The 17,895-nt window shown below is 36.6% G+C and overlaps 2 protein-coding genes and 1 pseudogene across 16 annotated transcripts in view; 1 reads left to right on the top strand and 2 right to left on the bottom strand.

The window, feature by feature from the left end:
* RABGAP1 (RAB GTPase activating protein 1) overlaps positions 1-17,895 on the bottom strand; it is a 181,766-nt gene that overhangs the window by 58,851 nt on the left and 105,020 nt on the right. The window lies entirely within an intron of this gene.
* Positions 8,134-13,482, bottom strand: GPR21 (G protein-coupled receptor 21). 2 transcript variants are annotated; one of them, XM_035256987.3, is made up of 2 exons: positions 13,409-13,482; positions 8,134-12,978 (listed from the first exon to the last, which is right to left on the bottom strand). In XM_035256987.3, exon 2 carries the CDS (start codon positions 12,580-12,582, stop codon positions 11,533-11,535), a length of 1,050 nt encoding a protein of 349 aa, XP_035112878.1. In that variant the 5' UTR covers positions 12,583-12,978; positions 13,409-13,482; the 3' UTR covers positions 8,134-11,532. The 2 variants fall into 2 exon arrangements, with proteins under 2 accessions (XP_035112878.1, XP_078231959.1); XM_078375833.1 differs by having other exon boundaries at positions 8,134-12,884.
* Positions 17,325-17,739, top strand: LOC118144258 (small ribosomal subunit protein eS25 pseudogene; annotated as a pseudogene).

Here is a 17,895-nt window from a genome sequence, read left to right as displayed (position 1 = left end):
ACAATTATAAATACCAATGAAGGAATTCTAGAAATACCCACTTATCTTTTACCTCCTCAAACAAACATTTCTGAGGTTGTTACCAGTGACAAGGAGAACACTTTAATTAGTATTTGAAAAAAGAAATCTTAATTTGTTTGGCTGAAAGTACCAATGGAAAGACAATTCTTCAATTTTACTTAACACAAACCAAAATTGAACAGTTGTTTCCTTTTTTTCCCAAACCTGCTGGAAGCTCCTATTTTCTAAGCACTTGACAAATGTTGAATACCCTTTCGACTTATTCTAGTGGCATGACAGTCTAAAGGAGGTTTAATACCTGGATTCTAGTCCCAGTTCTGCAAATAATTAACTCTGTCTCTCTTCTGGGTCTCTCCCCATCTGTGAAAGCAGGAGTCCAGATTATGACTGTTAAGGGATCCTCTAAGCTCTGTCACTTCAGGATTCTATATTTATGTCATTCATTTTCTCAGAAGTCTTAAGTCTACCTCTAATTCCTAATTAGAATCAACTCCCTTATCCATGTATTCCAGACCAGCTATCACCAATTTATCTTTCCGAACTTATTCTCCCTTATATCTCAATTTAAAACTTCTGCTTCATCCATACTACCTTATTCGCAAGACAGTTGTACCAACATGTACTAAGTGCTTACTGTATGCCAAGCACTGTGCTAAGAGCTTCACGTGCATTAGCTTGTTTAATCTTTACAATACTTACATGAGACAGTGTTGTTAGTTAACACAACTAAGACTAAGAACAATTAGGTACTTTGCCCCAGGTCTCACAGCTAGTAAGTGGCAGGGCTAGGATTCAAACCCAGATCTGCCTAAAATATACTTTAGAATTATATTAGCTGACTGATTATATTTTAAAAAGTATGTGCCTCTTAAGCACATACTTTTGGTTACTACATATTACACGGTCTCTTTATTCCCTATGTATATAAATGGCCCCTCTTCATCAGGACTTTTAAGCTTAAAATATGAACTGCCAAAACTGTATTTTCTGCCTAAGACCAACTCATTTTTAAAGTTTGATTAAAGTGACCCCCTCTGCTGCTTCAGCCTCAGATCTCCTTTCCACCTCTTAAAGTATTTAAAGTTCTTACTGTAAGCCCCAATGACTTACTATTCCCTTGATGAAATACATCCAAGTATTACATGTGTATCTTAATGCCCAAGATTTGTACAGGACTAACCCTACTGCAAAACATTATAAAAGCAGGACAAAATACTTAAAACATCAGTTTGAAGAACTGGAGCTAACTATCAAGGCAGTACTTAGGGGATTTACCATCCCTGAGAGAAGGAAGCACACCAGGCCACTCCATATTCACCCAAGGGCTTTCCTCTGATGGTATATGCCAATTTGCAGGCCCTGGAAGTAATTGGGACATCCTGACCTCTGTGTGGCAAAGAAAAAGCTGAAATATTTTACTGAGTTTCTACAATGCCCCAAGTACAATTTTATGTACTTTAGATGTAATTGTACCTAATTTTCACAGTAATTCTAATGAGGGAGTATTTTCCCATTTTGCAGAGTAGAAAACCAAGGGCCCAAAACTTCAAAAATCCATGCTCTTTTCACTACTTTCCTCTCTATCTCAGAGGAAGAAAAGGATCCAAGAGTATGAGGTGATCACAGTGACAACTTTAAAAGTCTTACTATTAATGTAACATGCACCTGATCGTAAACCAACTGCTAATACTGGTGTCATCTTTATTCAAAGATGACGGTCCTTCTAACATTCAGACGGATTAAGATTACCTAATTAAATGCCAGAACTAGGATCTATATTTTAATTTTATTTCCAGTGTTCTGTAAGCTACAATACACATCCTCAATACTATAAAATGATGCTAACAACATACAATGTTTACAAAACCTAAGTAGGAATAATTTAGATTCCTACAAACGCATATCATGAAGAAGGAGAACTTTCATAAATGAAAAAAGGCTTTAGTCTGATTCAGTTCCTCAAGGGCAGTGAAGACACAGACCTACAAATGGCCTTCTTAAACTTTATTTTTTGGTCTAGCTAAAAATAAATGGCTTTGGCACTGGAGGGTTCCTCTGGTTTTTCCAGAAGAAATTTCTGAAATAAATAATGCTACTTAAATGCTATAACTTTTGTTTTTCTCCCCCAAATATTGCCTTAACAATTCAACTCAGTAAGTATTTGCTGAAAGCTGATAGACATGGAATTTAAAATTTCACTTTGAAAATACAATTACTTTTATATTTTGCTCAAAGCTAATTGAGTCATTTTGTAACAAGCCACCAAATCTTTCATTAAGTGACTATGATCATAATAATTTACTATAAAGATAGGCTTTTTACTTTGCAAAGGGTTTTCTCATGTCATATATTGTTTGTTAAATTGTAGATCACTTCATTAGGGTCTGTAGTCTATTGATCCTGTGGGTTCCTTTAATTATGTCCAGCTGGATACTTTATGAAATCTCATTCAAGGAGAGGGGTGTGGGGTGAGGAGAGGAATCAGACTATAGAAATTCTACTGTACCCTAAGCCATCTCTCACACTGCCTTCTAAGGAAATGTGTTTAACATGCACCTCCTTGCCTTTGAATACTACAAAACATTTTGCATTCTTCTCATCATTTCATAATACCATGTCATGTATTATAGATACTCATGAGTACCAGCACACACACATACTATACACATACACGCACGTGCGCACACACACACACACACACACACACAAACACGCTCACACAAGTGTTTTCCTATATGCCTTTCCATGATGTCAAAGAAGGATGCAATCCAGTACTTTCTGTCTTCTCTTGGTAAAAAACAAAGTTACAAAATCTGAGAAGTTCCAAACAGACACCTATAGAGGTGCAGTGATACAGTAGACTGGAAACCAAAAAAGTCTTACAGCCCCAAAACTCCATTCCCACAACCGGAAAAAAGGGACAATATTGACTTTGCCTGTATTTCTAGGAGGATGAAATGAGACAATTAATAGGAAACTGCTTTGTAAAGAGCCATAGGTAAAACAGTACTATTATGCCCTCATTTACTATTTCAGAAATGTTCTAAACCTGTGCCTCCTTCCTGGTTTCCCTTTACTTCTGTTAAAATACATCTGTCTTTTCCTAAATCTGGTCTATGTTTTTACAGAAAATAATATACCTACATAAATGAAAAGGTCAGATAGTACAAAGTTTACAATGAAATTCCCTTCACTTCTCATATTCTATTCCTTAGAGGCAAGCATTTTCATATCTCCTTTTTTTTAAGCTGTTCGTTTTTAATTCATATTTCTGAATAAAATGCTTAAGTTGCTATTTTATGGGTTTTTCCACTTTAGCCATCAGTTTCAGGCTTTATAGTACGGAAGATGCTACTGTAGCTGTTATACCCACCTTCCTTACCCTGACCCCTCAAATACTTCCCTTCCCCTCACCCTGTCAACATAGTGTTGCTATCTTTTTCAGCTAAAAATCAAACTATACACAGTAGCACATAACTGAATCAGAGTATGTCATAATTGTATTTCCTTTCTTCAATTTTCTATTTTTTCTGAAGTTATTAATTGCCTATCTTTTCCTTTTCCTTGGTTTTATATGTATCTATCACCAATCCTTCCCCTAAAATTGTGACAAAACTAAGTTCTTCTCACTATGGTGAAAATGCCAGTTATATTTTCCCAGAGACATACCTCCGAGCACCTTCTTTCTTCCTGCTCCAATTCAGAATGGCTGCTCTCTAGGTCTCCTGCATAATTGCCTTCCTAGAGCTTTCCTTCCTGTGGGAATTCTTTTCACCATCCTCCTGTGTCAGAGACCCTGTTTCCTGGATTCTCTCTTTCTTGATTTCCTCCCTCATTCTGGAGAAGCATATCCTCAGTAACTTCCTGAGAATGTAACGCAGGTGAATACTGTGTGATTTTGCAGATCTCAAAATGAGTTTAGTTTACCCTCACACTTGAATGACTGTTTGGGCATAAAACTGTGGGTTGGAAATCACTTCTCACCAAAATTTTGAAGCGATTACCCATTACCTTCTTGCTTCAACATGGCAGAAAGTCCACTGCTACACAAATCCCTATATTTTGTATGTTTAGACTCTACCATCCACGCCCCACCCCATTCAAGAACCTTTTAGGAAATTTTATCCCCCATTGTCCCGAAATTTTATAACAATTTGCCATCATGTGAATCTTTTTATTACACTGAATTGGGCCTTTTCATTATGGAAACACATACCCTTCAGCGCTGGAAAATTTTCTTGTATATTTAATAATTTCTTCCTTTATTTTCCTCTATTCTGCTTCTGAAAATCCTGTTAGTCAGCTATTGGGTTTCCCTGATTAAGCCTCCAATTGTTTTTCTTTTTCATCTATTTTCTCTCTCTGTCTTTTTGTTTCACTATCTGGCCTACTTCATTTTCTAACTTGCTTTCTAAATAAACAACTCATTATACTTTAAATTGCAATCGTTCTTTCTTGTTCTCGTCCTTTTTTTTTTGAGGAGTAGTCTCGCTCTGCTGCCAGGCTGGAGTGCAGTGGCACCATTCTGGCTCACTGCCACCTCCGCCTCCCGGGTTCAAGAGATTCCCCTGCCTCAGCCTCCAGAGTAGCTGAAACTACAGGCGCACACCACCACACTCAGCTTATTTTTGTATTTTCAGAAGAGACTAAAATACAAAAATTTTATATTTTTGTTTACATTTTTATCACCATGTTGGCCAGGCTGGTCTCTATCTTTTGACCTTGTGATCTACCTACCTCGGCCAGGTGTGGCCACTGTGCTCCGCCCTCTTCCTATTCATTTTTATGGCACTCTGTTCTCTTCTCCTTTAATGGATGCAAAATACTCTCTGAAAATGTTAGTTACAGTTGAGTTTTTTTGGAAGTTTTCTTCAGCAATGTACACTGTTTCTTCTAATTTTTGTCATTTGCTTGTTTTTGGCTCTGTACTTTATGTGAAAACGTTTTCTCAAAACTGCATTGATCTCTGGCTATCTGTTAATATTAAAAGAGAAGCAATAAAAAACTGTGAGCTCTGTGTGCATGGGTAGGATCTGTTGATTGATGGGCATCACCTTAAAGTGACTGGGCAGAGAATGTGGCTGTTTTGTTTGTGAGCCCTCAAATGTCAGTCTCCAAAATATACTCCTCTTATATCCTGTTTAGAACATTCTGAGAGTGTAGTGGGGCAAAGGGCTAATTATTTAACATACAGACTTTCTTACAGCAGTCATGTTTGCCACAAAGCACACCTTAGTCCCATTCTCAGCTATGCCTAGCATCCAGAGTGGTTCAGCTTTTCCAAAGAGTAAATCTCCCATCTTCTGCTTCGATGGTAAAAATGAGTTGCCTGCTTGGGATAGGGATTCAGGTAGGATGGGGAAGAGGAGTGAGGGGTGATGATGTCTAAATGTTCCTCATATAAACTTTCTATCAATTCTTCTGTTTTTCAGCTTCTATCAATTCTTGTTTTTCAGTCTCTATGTTTATAGGGACATCTTAGGAATCTAATTCCTATGTAGTTACTGCAGTCAATGGATACATCAGTCTGTTTCTTTTGCTACTCTTCCTCATTTGATTTTAGGAAGCAGCTCTGTTGATTCTGCTCAGTCAGTTACAACTTGTCCACTAGATGTCTATATTCCAAAATTTTGCTGGCATCACTGTCTGCCACCATCTCTGTTCTTTGTGTCCACATGTATACCTTTGCTATTCTTTATAGTGGAGTTAACAGAAATATGCATATTCAACCTGCTATATTTAGCAGGCGGTCTGTCATATGTTTCTCAAGCCGAGACTTATATAATGGTACAGAACACAAGCTTTAGAGTCAAAGAATTGGATCTGAATCATATAATACTATATATGTAAACTTAGAAGCTTCTTAACCTCTCTGTGTTTCTTCACAGGCTTACTACCTGATAGGTTGCTGTGAAAATTAAATGTAGAATGTAAGAAAAAAATTAATATAAGATTGTAGGCTTTGGATTCAGGAAGTTCTGGGTTTGAATTCCAGATCTTCCACTTACAAGCTGTCTGACTCTGGCAACTCAAAATCTGTTTAATAATAGATACTAGCTCCTACAGTATTGGAAGTATTAACATCAAGTTTATAAAATTCTCCTAAAACATAATGAGCCTCAATTAACATTTATATTATTGCTCATACTTCTTATCCTTAGAATTACACACATGTACACATGTGCCCACCCATGGCATGGCTGAGTCAAGTCAAATTCCAACACCTCTGTAAAAGCAATGCGATGTACTAGAAAAGGGCAATGGATTAGGTAGCATGAAGTCTGGGTATTACCGTAAATAGATAACTCAGTAGCCACTGGGCAGGTTTCTCATCTGCAAAATAACAAAGTCAGACCAAATGATTTCTAAGGTCCTTTCCAACTCATCTGCCTCTCCCTGCCTCCCTTGCTAGTCATGATCTAACTTGAATATCACAACCCTAATTATCGGATACTATTAATTTTTACAGGAAGTCTCATGCATTTTGCTTTTCTAACTAGGTACTACATGAAAACTAAGATGAGCTGCTTCCCCAAACTAATGCCAAGAATAAAGGTGAATTTTGAATAAGTCATAAAACTAGTATGTTTTATGATAAGAGATAAGGCTGGGGATATAAAACCACCCTAAAGAGAAAGAATGAGTGGCAGGCTTGCAGACTACTAAGACTTGCAAGGAATTTAACTAAAAGACAAGTAACAGAAGAAGTTAATTGAACTAAGGAAATATTGTAGCATGTCAATGAGAAGGTAGGTTAGTTAATAATGGAAGCAGGGATGATTTCATCTTTTACTATGATCCCAATAATGTTCACATTACAGAACCATGTTCTGAGATTCCATTCCCACAAAGCAACCTTCTGAATATGGTTTGCCTTCCCATAAATATTTAATAATAGAGAAGACCGCGCTCAATCACCAGCATCTATTTTTTAAACTAATAAACTGACATTATGATTTTATATACCAGCATCATATAATTGCATCCCCCCAAAAAACAGTGCTGTGGGAGTAGCCCACCAGGAAGCCTTGGCAAATTCTTGCAGATAAAGTAGAAAACATTGAGCTTGCTGGAAGACTGATAATCACAGAATTTTTCCACATGGAACACCTAAAGACTATATGGTTCTACAAGAAAGAAATGATCCTCCTATGATCCCTGCCTGAGGCTAGTTACATTACCTGGCATACAGCAGAACTTACTAGATAAGTGCTTCTTGATTGTTTCTTAAACTTTCCCTAAAACCCACTGCTCTTACATAATACAATTTTCCACACCCTATGGCAGTATCAAAGAAATACTTCTTTCTGGATACATGAGCAATAGTGTGGTAAGAAAAGAAAGGAGGAAAGAAAGACAGACCTAGAAAATTGGGAAAGGCTGAAAGGAAGACCAAGCAAAACCACACAGAAAGTTTCTTTCACCAAGGCTTTCTATACTTCCTCTGCCCTTGTGACCAATTTTACAGAGCCTTATCTGGATGCAGAGCCAAGAAGGTGTGATCCAAATACCTATTCCATGCTGTGAAAAACCAGCAATTTGAAAGCACTGCCTGAAGCTCTCTGGGCCAAAGCTAGAGTTTCCAGGAGTAAAGTTACCTAAGCATATAGAGGACTCACATTACCACACTAATCTCTTGATACCAAAAAGATATTATTTAAGATTTAAAATCTGAAATAACCTAGGGCAAATGGAAGATTGGTTATGGGGCTCTGGACTATCTTCTGAACATCACTGTCCTATAATTCCTTACAGAAAGAAAAAGGCTGGTGACTAGATGCAATCATTACAGAGTCATTTATTCATTCTATAAAACTTCTGCTCTGAGCCAGATCTCATATCAGATTGTGGGGATAAAAATATTATCCAGACAGATAAAAGACACTGTCCCTTGCCTTCAGAGAGTTTGGAGACAAGTAAATCAAAGTGGTTTTATGCTGAATTTAAAGCTACTATCATTTTAGGAGGGTGAGTATTTTGCTTCTCTTCTCAGATCTGGGATTGCTAAGTAGCAAAGAGCATTGATGTAGCATTGGACTTCAAAGATCTAAGTGTGAGGGAACACATAATGATGTATGGCTTCCTTACATGTAGAAGAATGGTAGATACAAATAATAGCAATCATTTTTATTTGCAAAGCACTTTATGATTTACAAAGTACTTTCACATCCATTATTTAACTCAATCCTCGAACTAACAGTATGAGGTATGAAGGATCAATACTTCCTTTCACAAGAAATTAAGTGCTTAGAGAAGTGACTTGTCCTCATTTACAAAACTACTTAAAAACAGAAACCTACATTTTAAAATTCTCAGTTCCAACTTCATTTTTACTATAGGATGCCCTTTTGTCACGCAAATTTTAAAGAAAGGCCAAATGACTTGTTTACAGCCATGAGAAATGTCTACAATATTTCCAAGGTCTGCAACATAATAATAATATCTAAATTTAATATAAATACTTATATTTAGTTTTTCTTCTACCCGAAATGAAAAAATTATACAAAAATCAACACACAAAATGATTTATGAGGACTTTAAAAAAATCTCAATGCCACAAATTTCCCATTCTTAATCTTCCCAAACTTTGCTCATATAACAATAAATTCTGGCTTGCTGATAATTTATTTCATGAACCACTTATGAAACAAAAATACAGTCAGAGAAATTAAGATAATTCCTATACCAAGTCACTGTGCAGATTTTTCAAACAAACCTGAAAAGCTGAAGAAAAACCCTCCCAGAAACCACTCCACCATCTGGGAGTCTATAACCCTGTTGCTTCATTTTCAAGTTCAAGGAGGTGGACAATGCATTTATGGTACAAAAATTCAAGTTTTCCCAATCCTTAAAATACTGAGACTATTATTCAAGTAAAAAGGAAAAGCCATCATAAAAGGCCTGAAAAGAATTTATCCAGCAATAAAGCTTAAAGAAAATCTTTTCCAAAATGAAATTTTGGGTAAGAGTCAACAGGCTGATGAAAAATTGTAAATATCCATTCTCGTGTTAAGATCATGCTCTCACTAGAGTAGAGCATACTAGTTTATTTGTAATTGCTTTTCTACTCTAAGAAGGGGGCAAAAAACAAACCACTTTCACTGAAACTAGTTTACAAATATAACATTAGCCTAGTTTAAAATTTACCATGAAATAATTTCAACATAATCACCAAAAGCATATGTTTCCTCTGATATCAGTCACATATAAAGTTAAATGAGCTATCCTATCAACACCAAGGTAATTGAGTGTAAAAATATACTTTCTTTTGAAGTCTGGTATTTAAACTAAATGTCATCAAATGTTGCATTAAATATTCCAGGATGAAAAGATCAGTTAAACATGAACTTTCCAAACATATCACATAGAAAACACCCCCAGCCACTGAAGAGGACATTACTGCGTCCAGGAGCATCTCCTCTTCCCCAACACATATACACACAACAAAATCAGATCAAACCTAATAATTTAACAAATTTTTCTACAAAAATTAAGTGTTTTAAATTGCCATATTTTCTAAGCTAGAAATTCATAAGCAAACTGCAAATATGAACAGGTTACATTCTCTAACATACTAAAAAAAGGTAAATTTTGTTTTTTTAAGATCTGTATCACTTAAAGGGGAGATGTATACAATACAAAGATTTTTCAGAATCCAACAGAATAGTTTTCCCACATGAAATGACGATTTAACCAAGCCATTTCTAACATAACTTGTGATTTCAGTATGAGTTCTAAATTTTGAAACAGCTTAGAATAAAATTTGCTAACACTAAACATAAAGAGCAAGCAAGCTTTTGGGAAAAACCCAGAATCTGAAGTTTGAATATTTATATAATGCTTAGTCACTTAAAAAAGTTTAAATAGAACACAACTGAGGTTAAAGTCAAGTTGATGTCTAAAGCCTAAAATCCTAAGAACACTGGCATCATGATGGAAAACCAAAGCTTATCTGCCTGTTTTATAAAGACCCAAGTCCTTTCTCGGATTCAGAAATCCACTTTAACCCATGTTCCCCGGGTTTCTTCCATCTTCCATCTCACTGATCACTACTGTGGCATTCAGATTACAACATCTAACCAAAGGGAGAGCTCAAGTAAGTCCCCTAAGATTTTCAAAACATTAAAACCAGCACAAAAGTAGAGGAAATACTCTCATGCCTAGAGCTGCCGGAATTCCTTCTCTCATTTTAGAAAAATAAACCTCTTGCTCTAAAGATAATCACGTCATAGAATGAACATCATTAGTACATACAAACACATAACTCTCAATAATAATTTTACAGAAGAATAAATTCAAGTAGGTTTTGCTAGTACTTTGGAAGGGGAAAAAAAGACTATTAAAAACTGTATGCCAAAGGATTTTTTTTTTTCCAGAAAGAGAATAGCAGTAAGAGACTTAGAGAGTTTCCCCTTCCCTTCTTCATATGTGCATTCCTTAATACTAAATGAAAGAATACTTTTCCAAAATAATTAGTTGATTCCATTTAACCACAAAGAAAATGTCTTAACTCCCTTCTATTTAAAAAAAAAAAAAACCAAACAGTATACTACAGTATACTTTCTGACTCAGTTGCTTATGGCAGATACCCTTCTCTCTGATGTTCTAATATTTTGGAAGTCTTTGGATAGAACAGAGAATATTAATAACACATTTTTATATATAGTCACCAGTATAAAATCGACAGCCAACAGCCTATCAATTGCTTTTTAGCTTATTTAAACACATTTTGCTATAAAAGAGAAATCTAACAATTCAGATATTCTAAATATAGACATAACACAAAGGCATGGGCAAAAATACTACAAACATGATCACTTCTATGCACACTTATTTTTAGATCTCTGTGAAGCATGGCACAAAAAATAGCTCAGTTTTTCATAAACTGTATAAGTTGATTGTACTTTTGCTTCATGGTTCACTGTAGAATTCTAAAATTAATGTTTATATGTTCACATTATTCACCCTACTGAGAATTCTCTCAAGAGAATAAAATATAGAACATTTGGCTTTCTAAATGACAGTGTTGAAACTTGCAGTGTAGTTATACTTTAGTATACATAAAAAGTAATTTCTAAAACTTCTTAATTTATGTTTTACTACTCCCTGTTAGAAGAAATCAATTGCACATGAAGCCCAAATAGCTGGAAAGAACCCAGAAAGTGACAAGAAAATGATGACTTTTTAAAATGCTGATGCTTTTCACACCCAGGTTCAGTCATGCCAGCTGGAGAGAGGTGTTAGATATGGCTTTATTCATTTTAAATCTGAGAACTGTAGTCATTTCCAAAACATTTCAAAAATTGGAACCAAGAGCAATTTGTCTTCATGATCTTGAGTCTTCAAAAGCACTTTTGAAAACCATTTCTACAAACTTAGAAGGTATCCATACAAACCATTTGTATGCTATTGCTTAGAGTCAAAGTATTCTGTCCCAGATTTTCTAGTGAATTAGAAATACTTAGAGATAAAACACATACATACACAGGGGAACTCCGTATCTGAGCCACTTCAGACATGACATCCATTAAGAGGGCCTTTGCTTCTAACCGTGTAAGGGTCGTTGGCTGTGGTCTGACTTGCACAAGAAGTACACATGGCCCCTGAGAGGCGCTTTAGTCCTCTTTGGAATACACTGTTGGAGAGACTATAAATGACACAGTTGCAGAAACTGTTACTAATAGCAAGCCAGGTGGTCAAGAAGGATGCGAAGCGATTGCTGTGGCCAGTGGAGCTTTCCAACAAGAAGTAGATGATATATGGCAACCAGAGGATGTAAAATACACTAGTGATTCGGAATAGGACCATGGCATAGCGCTTATCAGGACAGGCCTGCACTTCCCCAGTCTCCCCACTCTGGCTGCTGAAGCGGGCTTGCCTTTTGCTGATTTCCTCTGTGTGCTGTTGGCAGATGCGGAAGATGTTGAAATAGGTGAAGCAGACAATAAGGGCTGCTGGGGCATATAACATCATCACGATGAACAGGGTGAAGTAGGAGTCGGTGTGCCAGGACTCTGCACACCACTGAAACACATCTCCATGATATCCAGGTTTGCCCCAGTGGAAAAAGGAAGGCAGGAAGACCAGGGTCGAGTACAGCCAAATCAGGAATATACACAGGCGTAGTCTCCAGGGTGTAACCAGGGTATTATAGGTTAAAGGTTTAGTAATGGCAATGTATCTATCAATGCTGATACAAGCCAGAGAAGTCATGGAGACGCTCTTCAGAACTGATACTACGAAACCAAATATCTGGCAAGTCAAGGACTCCTCTACTGGAAGGGGGTGATGGAGGAGTGATAAAGAAGGGACCAGGCAGCTCATCCCAACAAAAAGGTCAGCATATGCCATAGTCTGGATAAAATAACTTGTGGTGTGATGGTTCAACAAAGGTGCACAGTGAAATACAAAAATCACAATGATGTTGCCAGAAATAATCAATACAGTTAGAAAGACAATAATCAATACTTCCAAAAGGCAAAAATTGACAGTTTCCAAATAGCCAAATGCCAAGAGGCAAAAAAGGTGGCTGCTCTGATTACCATCCAAGGTGGAGTTCATCTTGAGCTCTGGAGTGATCTGTCACTTCATGCTGCCGCTTGGCTGCTTCCAACAGTTCAAAGGAGCAGCCGCTGTCATTGCGGTCAGCTTTGCATGTATGTAATAATGCCAGAGGAGCCTTAGTCCCCAAGCTCCTGATGCTGCTGCTGTGGTGCATTGCCTGCAGTGCAATTCCCCTTTAAATCCTTCTTGGAATAAGGAGAGCCAGCAGCAGTTGTCTGGCCAGTTCCAAACGCGGCCATAATGCCAAGTTCATCATACACATAGCACCAGGGGAGTAAGGCAAACTCTGGGGACAACGTCTTCAGGCCAAGTGAGGGTAGGGGGAAAGGGCAGAAGAGAAGGGAAGAAGATTAGGAGCTTCAGCAGGAGTTGTAATGAGTCTCCTCTGAACAGCTGATAGAAGAAAAGGAGAGAGCATTTTACATTTCACATCCAATGCCCTAATCAAAGAACCTGGCTAGCTCAGGCTGGCATCATCCCTCCCACTCCACCCCTACCGGCACCACTATTCATGGCTACCCACAATAGCACCCCATATAACTGATCCGTACGGTATAGAGTAGCAGCAGCAACATCAAGCTTTCAAGATCAGCATAAAACAAAATGAATCACGGTTAGATTGATTTACCCCCATTTCCTTTCATTTGAGACATGGGAGAGAAAAGAAATTTGCTAGCAACATTTATGAAAATCTTTCACTACACTTATCACTAATAAAATTAGCCAAGATAATTTATTTTCTTCACTGATTCCAATATAATATTTTGCCTCTTTGAAAACATTTCAACAGAATTTACTGTTTAGTTCAATTTCAGAATGTTACCTGTAATTCTGCATGCTGCAATCCAAACAAAAGCCACAATACATCCTTAACAGAAAGCCTTGCAGAGCAGGAATGTGCTTCAACCCTGCCTACTGCAGAACTGAGACACAGAGGGAGGGGATAAAGGAGTAGGAGGGGAAACAGGGAGAAGAGGGGGCTTGGAAAAAGGAAGAAAGGGGGAGGGGAAAGAAAACGCCTGTACACGCACACACACTGGCATCTTTAGCAACTAATTGGAATTCATCGTCAAAGAGGTGCCCCCTGATTTCCAGACTGCGCAGTGTGGGAATAGCTTGGTACGCCTATAGTATATCATTTGAAAGCTGTTTCCTCGTCTGTTTGGAATCCCTCTTTTAGTAGATAAGCAGAATTCAGGCTGCTAGCAAGGAGAAGGGGTAGTAACAGAACAGGGTGTCAGTGTCAGTAATTAGACTGAAACACACTGCTAGAGGGGTACTTCCTATTTTCTTACGGCATTTTCCCAAAGAACAAAGAGCAATATTAAAGAAAGGAAGCATGTTAACTTCCTTTAAGTGTATGGCGTATGGCAACTGAGAAACATAATTCAGCTGTACAAGAAGTTCTAGCTAGAAGGCTATTCATTAATTTTGTCTCTCATGATTCACTGAATATTGGCCAAGAAACTTTAAAATCACTTTTCAAGAGAAAAATAAAGTATCTCCTATTCTGAATACTACAGAAATAGCACAGAGAAATTACATCGTTCCTGTATTTGACACTACCCTATAGTTTTGAGACGCTGTTTCTTGCTTCGATTTTGCTGAGCAGTATACAAGAATATAAATAAAAGACAAAAAAGAAAATGTACCTTCTTCTATTCAGGCATGAATATTACAGGAAGTTTCATGGCACAAATAAGCCTTTGTATCTTAGAATATACAATCTTGTTTCTGCCTACTTAAAACAATGCAAACTGGGATTAGATTGTGGTTTTCCTGGTAATGTCATAAATGTTGACAATTTTCAGCTAATAGAATGCTATGAAAATGTGTAATTTTAGTATCTTTTCCTCCAGGGATCTCTGAGACAATAAACAAATGTTGGTGTTTGAAAGCATTCCAAAAGGTATGCACCTGAGCAAAAACATGTGATCCAACTTTCGTTTTTACTCATTTTATACACATTTTCTTATTACAGATAAATGGGCACCCATAATCAGAATGCAATGAATTACATTTTAAATCCGAAGCAGCAGCAGCTGTCTGGCCAGTCCCAGATGCAGCCATGATGCCAAAATAAAAACCTACTTAAGCATAAGCCTGATAGTAATATTTGACAGGTCTTATTGGGAAATAGAGCAAAGTGTGGCACAGTAAAAAGACCAATAGCATGGAAGGAACACTGATCAGGTGCAAATTCTTGCTCTAATATTACTTATCCTCTCGTAAGCCTCTGTTCTATCATTTGTAAAATGGGAACAACACTCCTTACACTTCACAGGGTTGTTGGGACATAATACCAACACCTAGCACAGAGAGGTTATATAACTTTACTCACTTTCTGCTCTTACAACTAAATTAGCCTGCCTGAAGAACCAGTGTTTTCCTGCCAATCATGTTGACATGCTTAAGGCTGGGCTCCTCTGAATCCTGAAGTGCCCACTCTTACTGAGGCTGTACAGTTTTAAGTCATACAACAGCTATCTGAATACAGTTCTGTCACACATTACTCAAATACACTGAGGCTATGCATATGCAAAGCACTGAAGGTACCTGGAAAAAAGGAATGATGATACCACATCGATTATTCCCTCAACACAAATAATTTCTCTGCCTAGGTCTCCAGCCCTTTCACTCCTCAGCTCCCTTTTCCATCTACAATTTGCCTGCTAGCCACACATCTTCCATCTGGATGTCCCGTAGAGATTTCAACCACAGCATGTCCAAAATAAAAAACCTTTTCCTAGCAAATAATCCTCTGTAATTGTCCAACATTTTTCCAGGCATTCCAGTATGAAACTTAGGAATCATCTACTCTCTCCCTCAAAGCACTGTTCTTAGTCCAGCAAGTCCTGAAAATGTATTTCCAAAACAGTTCTCAAATGTGTTTCCTCCTTCCAGTTTTTAATACTTACCTTACAACATGAATATCACTTAGACTTAGAGTTTTGTTCATTTTTCTAATTTTTTCATTTCTGCCTAGTTAAATATCCAATATGCACACATTATTGTACTCCATTGTTCAAGAAGAGTCTATAACTCCCTTACTGCCTTTCTACCCTGATCTCAATTATTTTACTTTCCCCCAAATACCTTGCCCTCCAGCCAAATCAGATTACTCCTTATTCTATACACTTGTCATAGACTTTATTTTTAAATCGTATTCACTGAGCACTTAATAAATACTGAATAAAGGAGTGATTTTTGAAAGTTACTATTGTATTTCAATAAACAGAAAAAGAATTAACCAAAGTAAAAAGTGTAGGACTTTCTACTACTACTTGTGATTTTGGGCATGTAACTTATTCTCTCTGTGGTTTCTCATGTATAAAACATGACAGTTATGCTGATAAAAACAGAAAATACAATGGCTGAAAATTTGAAAGAATTAAAAATTTATAAAATTGCAATAAAACTACAAGCTGTTACATTACTGTCATTATAGTACAGTAACAATTTTCAACTTTGTTTCTATTTTAGTGAAATCACTCTAGAAGCTACAATCAAAACATTCATTTAAGAAACTTAAAAAAAAAAAGCCTAATAGCCACATTTAACTGAATCAATGAAGAATTAAATGTTTTGTTTTGGATTAAGGAAAAACATTTTCTTCAAAAGAGACAAATTATTAATGACTTGGGGAGGCTCTATAAATCTGTATCCCTAACAAAATATCTGTATGTACATTTCCTCTTTAAAATAACACAGTTTAATTCTAGTGTTTTATACCACTGTAGGATGACTACAGTTAATATCATATAGTTTCAAATAGCTAAAAGGAGGTTACTGAATGTTCCCAGCATAGAGAAATGATAAATGTTAGAGCTGGTGGGTATGTATCCAATTACCATGATCTAATCACTATATACTATATGTATCAAAACATCATATGCCTCATAAATATGTACATTATAAGCTGATTAAAAATACAATAAAAAATAAAATAATGCAGTCTCATGATCTATTCTCTCTATAATTATTGTGAAGGCAGAGTAACTCTGCATATATATATATATATATATATATACACACATACATATGACTAAAAGGAACTACATTAAAAATCAGCACTATCATTGGATGGTGGGATAACAGTCATTAAAAAAAAATCTTTCTTCTTTATAGCTTTCTATATTGTCTGAATTTTCCAATTTCTATGTACTCATAGCCATATTAACTTAGCAAGAAAGAATAATGCTGGGTTGAAGGTGTCGACTTCATGGGGCTCTGTTCCACTTGTTCTTATGCCATCAGAGCAACATTCCTTCAGACAGTCTTTGGTACTCAATCTAACTCAAAATGGACTCCCACAATGCCAGTTAAAACCTCTTACAGAACAAGAATATAATTACGAACTTACCAATACTTAACCATTTCATTGCTAGTTAAATATTTTCTGACCTGCAAACATTGCAACCTCTATATGGTTCAACGTAATAAAATTAAAACTACTTTAAAAGCAAAATAATTAAAATAACAAAAATGATAGAATTAAAAAGAAATGCAGAACGAGAAATGAAATGTAACAAAAAAGGGAAAAGACTTGTTCAAATTATATTTCTTTTTTTCCCTATTCAGAGATTTAACTACTTGTAGATGAGAAATTATCTCAGTTCTTCAAATTCTTAAGTTTCACCTGTGGACATTATCTATCACTTATTATTTGGTAAAAATTAGCTTTTTGTCCGACATCTTAGCAAGGCTGCAGTGTTTGCCACTGCTCTCAGAGCTTCACAATGCCACCCAAGGACAAGAAGAAGAAGAAAGAGACTGGAAAGTCAGCCAGGAAAGACAAAGACCCAGTGAACAAATCAGGGAACAAGGCCAAAAAGAAGTGCTTCAAAGGCAAAGTTCAAGATAAGCAAAACTACCTATGACAAACTCTATAAGGAAGTTCCCAACTATTAACTTATAACCTCAGCTGTGGTGTCTGAGAGTCTGAAGATTCGAGACCCTGGCCAGAGCAGCCCCTCAGGAGCTCCTTAGTAAAGGACTTATCAAACTGATCTCAAAGCACAGAGCTCAAGTAATCTATACCAGAAATACCAAAGGTGGAGATGCTCCAGCTGCTGGTGAAGATGCATGAACAAGTCGAAGCAACTGTACATTTGGAAAAATAACACTTTATTAAATGAAAAAAAAAAGCTTCAAACATTGATTAACATATCATTTTAGTGCAGCTGTTACAGGTTTATTTATATAACTGTCATTCCAAAAATGATTCAAAATACTTTGACTCTTTTATTCCTCCCTCTCCCTCATCTCCCACATTCAATCACCAAGTGAGTGCCAAGAATTCTACCTCTG

This window comes from Callithrix jacchus, chromosome 1, assembly GCF_049354715.1.
Source record: "Callithrix jacchus isolate 240 chromosome 1, calJac240_pri, whole genome shotgun sequence".
Taxonomy (NCBI): domain Eukaryota; kingdom Metazoa; phylum Chordata; class Mammalia; order Primates; family Cebidae; genus Callithrix; species Callithrix jacchus.
Note: the sequence above shows the minus strand (reverse complement) of the source record. Positions and strands in the feature narration are given on the sequence as shown.